The sequence below is a fragment of the Berghia stephanieae genome, chromosome 9 (genome assembly GCF_034508935.2).
Source record: "Berghia stephanieae isolate SIO BIC M18660-M18661 chromosome 9, UCSD_Bste_1.3, whole genome shotgun sequence".
NCBI classification, from domain to species: Eukaryota; Metazoa; Mollusca; class Gastropoda; order Nudibranchia; family Aeolidiidae; genus Berghia; species Berghia stephanieae.
In genome coordinates, this window is record NC_088368.1 from 47,809,370 (window position 1) to 47,814,369 (window position 5,000).

A 5,000-nucleotide genomic window follows, 5' to 3' on the forward strand; every position below is an offset into this window, starting at 1 on the left:
GCTGGGTCAGAAGGCTGTCTTTTGGTGGCAAAGTCGGTGGTCATTTCGGTGCACAATGGGGGTACCGATAGCTCAGTTGGTAGAGCACTCGCTTCACATGCAAAGGGACTGAGATCAATCCCGGTGCAGTCGAGATTTTTTTCGGACCCACCCCCTGTCCACCCAGGAGTGAATGGGTAGCTGAGTCTGTTAGATTTGGTGGAAAGTACTTTGCAATAGACTGGCGTCCTATCCAAAGGATAGCAAGCAATTGCTATTGTCCGTTTCACGCTACAGTAACCAGGATAAACTCCGGCTCCACGGGCCGATTGACTCTGAAGGACGACTGTTTTAAAATACAGAATTATCCAGTCATAAGGAATTCCTATATTTTGTCTCATGGCCTTGACAAAGTCACCTCGCCCTAGCTCAGTTTGCGGTGCTGCACTGCGGCTGACGCCTGGCTTATTCTAGTCTTCTCTTGAAGTTATACACTAGAGAAAAATTTTCCCTACGGTATAAATGAAGGGAATTTTATTTTTTTTTTTTATTTATTTTACTCCAGGAACTGAAACGTCGACGAAAAACCAAAGTGTACGAGTTGCAAATCAAGATGAGGAAAATGTCTCATGTAGGATGAATCCTGTTGGAAGAGGAGCTGGAAGTAAAGACAAAGAGAGATGGGAGGAAGATGATGCAGTAGGGGATGGAAAAGAGGAGTTTACTGGAGTGGAGGAGAGGAAAGGTAAAGACAGAGATAAGAGAGGGGATGGAAGGAATGATGACGATGATGATGATGATGATGATGACAGCGACGGTGATGATGAAGGCATCGGTGGAGTGGAAGGAGAAACAGGACCACTAAAGGGTTGTAAAAAAACAACCAAAGCCTTGAAGAAACTGAAGAAGCTGATACCTCGTGTTCGGTTCAAGGTCATCAGTAAATCAGGGCCTTCGGAGGAATCGAACTGTGTCCTGTCGGTTCAGGTAAGTCACAGCATGCATGGCTTCTTGTGAGTTTCGCTTTTGTGTTAAATAGTTCTAGCGTTCTATCCAAAGAGTAGCAAGTAATTGCTATTGTCTGTTTCATGTTGCAGAAACTGAGAGAGATTCAAGCTTCATGGATCTTATTGCTTTAAAAAAATTAAAGAAAGCAAATGATCCCGTTTGACCATCATTGTGATGACTGTATTGATTGCTTGTGTGATGACTCCATAACACAAAATGTCTATTTATAACATTTATCTATGTACATCATGCATGATAAATTGAACATTAACTCACTCAATCCTAGAGATTTTTGCTACTTTTCAAAATAGGAAAAAATGTATTAAAAATGAACACGTTATAGATATGTTACTTCAACTACCGTTAACGTGTAAAAACTTAAAACATTAGCTTTGATACTACGCCTATAATTTGTCTCAGAAAAAAATGTAATAAATAGGCATGGGGTAAAAGTATCCCAGGGTATACTAAGGATATAGTCGCTGTTAGGGTTGAGTGAGTTAACTACGGATATAGTCGGTGTTAGGGTTGAGTGAGTTAACTACGGATATAGTCGGTGTTAGGGTTGAGTGAGTTAACTACGGATATAGTCGGTGTTAGGGTTGAGTGAGTTAACTACGGATTTAGTCGGTGTTAGGGTTGAGTGAGTTAACTACGGATATAGTCGGTGTTAGGGTTGAGTGAGTTCAGCAAATTAAATTGTTTGTTGGTCCCAATTGCCCAGTTGGTAGAGCACTTACTTCACAATCAAAGGGGTCAAGGTCGATCCAATCTACATTTATTTTCTGACTTACCTGTCTGTCCAGCAGTCAATGGGTAGCTGGGTCTGTTACATCCTGGTGGAAAATACTTTGCGATAAACTAGTGTCTTATCCAAAGGATAGCAAGCAATAGCTATCGTCCGTTTCACACAATAGAAACTGGAATACCCTCTGGCTGCATGGGCCCCAATAGCTGTTAAGGACTTCTTACAGATTAAATTTGTATTTCCATATCATGGGCCTGTCTGGTCCTGTCGTAGGACACTTGCCTTTGGATCAAGAGGTCCTGGTTTTGCCCGGGAATTGGAAAATATAAGCGCCTAGATAAGAGAGACACAGAGAGAGTGGGGACGTGTGTGTGTGTGTTGTGCATGTGGTTTTATTTTCGTTTGGGGCTTTTTATTTTTTGATAAAAAGAGCTAGCTATAACCTGACAATGATTGCCTCCTGGAACAAAACAGATTATTTTTATTATTATTATTATTATTATTATTATTATTATTATTATTATTATTATTATTATTATTATTATTATTATTATTATTATTATTATTATTATTATTATTATCATTATTATTATTATTATTATTATTATTATTATTATTATTATTATTATTATTATTGTTATTATTATTATCATTATTATTATCATTATTATTATTATTATTATTATTATTGAACGAATTGTTCTATCCATTCCACTTCCAGGTGGGCACCAAGACATTCCAAGGATCGGGGAGACTCAAAAAGCACGCCAGGAAAGATGCAGCCAAAAAAGTCCTGAAAGCCATTTTTGGTAAAATGATAAGTAATGAATTCATTTTTTGTGTAAAATAACCAAGCAGGCTCTCGAATGGAACCCACAGGGCCAGAGGAAACAGGGTTGTCCAAAACAGACTTGGAGGAGAAGCCTTCACCAAGATGTGTGTGCATCTCCAATCTTACCTGGAGTGAGGCAAAGGTCTGTTCCAAGGACAGAAGATCATGGAAGAGTTCTGTTGAGGCTCTATGCTTGGCCAGGAGTCAAGAGGCATTCGTGAAGTCAAGTCAAATTTAAGTGCAAAAAAAATGTTGGAGACCTGAAACTAGAAATCACTCATAACAATGTCTCAGTTATATAATTCAGAAAAAGTGAGTGGAGCAGGCACTTATGTTGATAACAACAAGAGATGAAGTGAGTAGGAAAGTGCCAGAAGACAAAAGAGAATAAAAATTTCACGGCGCTGATGGGGGTTTGAACCCGCGACCTTACTGGTACGACAACTCCGCCTGGCCGGGAAGAGCGTGACTCTACCGTATGAGGTCAGCGCTGCGAAATTTTTATTCTCTATTGTCTTCTGGCACTTTCCTACTCACTTTCGGTTATATAGCACACCTTGGTGTTGAGTCTTTTCAACCAATGTGTAATTATTGTAAAGGATAAATTTACACACTAAATTGTTTAAGACCGTCTAACAACTTTTGGATTGAAATGAAATAATGCAGTCCAAGCCAGTTTAGTGGGACAACTCGGCAGCCATGAAATTGGAGCAAATTTTCAGATTGCCCAAAGTCCACTCTGCCTTTTCCAGACTTGTGACAGGCAATACAACTTATAATCAAAGATGGATCGGTTCTACTTTTTAAAAAATAAAATGTCTTTGGTTTTTGTTTTTATTTATTTAATATTTTTATATTTTCTGTCCTCCACAGACAATGAGTTAGGCAGTGAGTGGCTGGAACGGCTTCAAGCAATTCTTCCGTTATTTGAGAAAAGACCAAAAAACACCCACCTTGTGTACCCTGGCCTGGCAGGCTTGCTCAAACATTCTACCCAGCCAGGACCAGCTCAAGGTGAAGTCGTCAATGGTACTGAAGGAGTGAAGGAAAAAACCTCCCAAAGCGTGAATCCTGGCCTGGCAGGCTTGCATCAACATTCCAGCCAGTCAAGACCAGCTCAAGGTGAAGTCATCAAGGAAGCTGAAGGAATGGAGAAAAAGAAGTTTGATCGAAAAATGTTGAGATTTCCAATAAAGTCTCTTCATGAACAGAAAATCTCTTTCCGTGTGATAAAAGTGGATAAATCGGAGCCTCCAAATTGTGTCATGGCTATTGAGGTGAGTGCTACTGATACGGCTTTGTGGTCCAGTGGTATGACACTCGCCTTTGAATCTGGAGGTCCTGGGTTTGAGTCCCATTATGAGTGGCACAAATTTTTCATAGTACTATACAGATGTGTACATCATGCCAGTTCTTTGGAATATTTTTGATTCCTGTTTTGTTTTGTTTTTTCCTGCATGGGGTTCCTGACCTCCCATAGTGGGCAGGAGGTACATACTGTATCTTCTATCCCCCTGCATCTGTTTTCCAATTTTTCCTTCTGTCTTTGTCTTGGAATGAGATTACTTTGTTTTGTCCTGGCCCTGGCCGGAGTCCTTGGCTGGGAGGGAAACAGTCAAATGTATAGTTATTTTTTTGGGAGATATTTTTTTCCTTGTAATTCATCTCTTTGTTATCTTATATTTGTTGTTTTGAATTTATATTGTATTTGAGTGTATTCCTCTTCGTGGGGACCTGTGCTTGTGTGTGCATGGGACTTTTAGGTTATCTCAAACTATGTACACTGATAGTGTGCTCTTGGAATCTACATCTGTTTCCTATTTGAACCAATTCCCCTTTGTTTTACTTTTTCCTCAAGTCCTTTTAATTGTACATCTAGAATGTTTTTACTATCCAATTTTCTTCCTTTTTACTGGCGCTGACATGACCTAAATGTGTTGCAAACGCCGCAACACCTTAAAAATAAACCATTTGTTTTTTCAGTCCTCAGAATTTGACCCTTCGTGTTATTCCACGATTACCTGCCCCTATTAAAAGCCCCACTTATGTTGACAGCTTCTTAATTCTTAGTTTAATGGCATTTGCTCCTCATTTATAGGGTCCTGTTAGCTCAGTTGATAGAGCACTCTCTTCACAAACAAAGGGATCGAGATAGATAACAGGTGAATCCTATTTTTTTTTTCAGATCCTCCTGTCCATCCAGCAGTGATTAGGTAGCTGGGTCTGTTATATCTGGCAGAAAGTACATCGTTATAGACTAACATCCTATCCAAAGGGTATAAGGCAAGTGACATTTTCAATTTTACACTTTACACTCAAGGAGCCAGAGTTTACCCCATTTTCTAAAGTGTAAAATTGAAAATGTCACTTGCCTGTTACCCTTTGGATAGGATGTTAGTCTATTACGATGTACTTTCTGCCAGATATAACAGA

The 5,000-nt window shown here is 39.4% G+C and overlaps 1 protein-coding gene across 4 annotated transcripts in view; it reads left to right on the forward strand.

The window, feature by feature from the left end:
* LOC144980376 (uncharacterized) overlaps positions 1-5,000 on the forward strand; it is a 33,668-nt gene that overhangs the window by 8,963 nt on the left and 19,705 nt on the right. For all 4 annotated transcript variants that reach the window (XR_013646877.1, XR_013646878.1, XR_013646879.1 and 1 more), the window contains exons 6-8: positions 545-966; positions 2,457-2,544; positions 3,441-3,844. Coding sequence is in view for 1 of the 4 variants with exons in the window: in XM_078928080.1 (XP_078784206.1) it covers positions 545-966; positions 2,457-2,544; positions 3,441-3,844 (914 nt within the window). In the remaining 3 variants the exon portion in view is untranslated. The remainder of the gene's footprint in view (positions 1-544; positions 967-2,456; positions 2,545-3,440; positions 3,845-5,000) is intronic.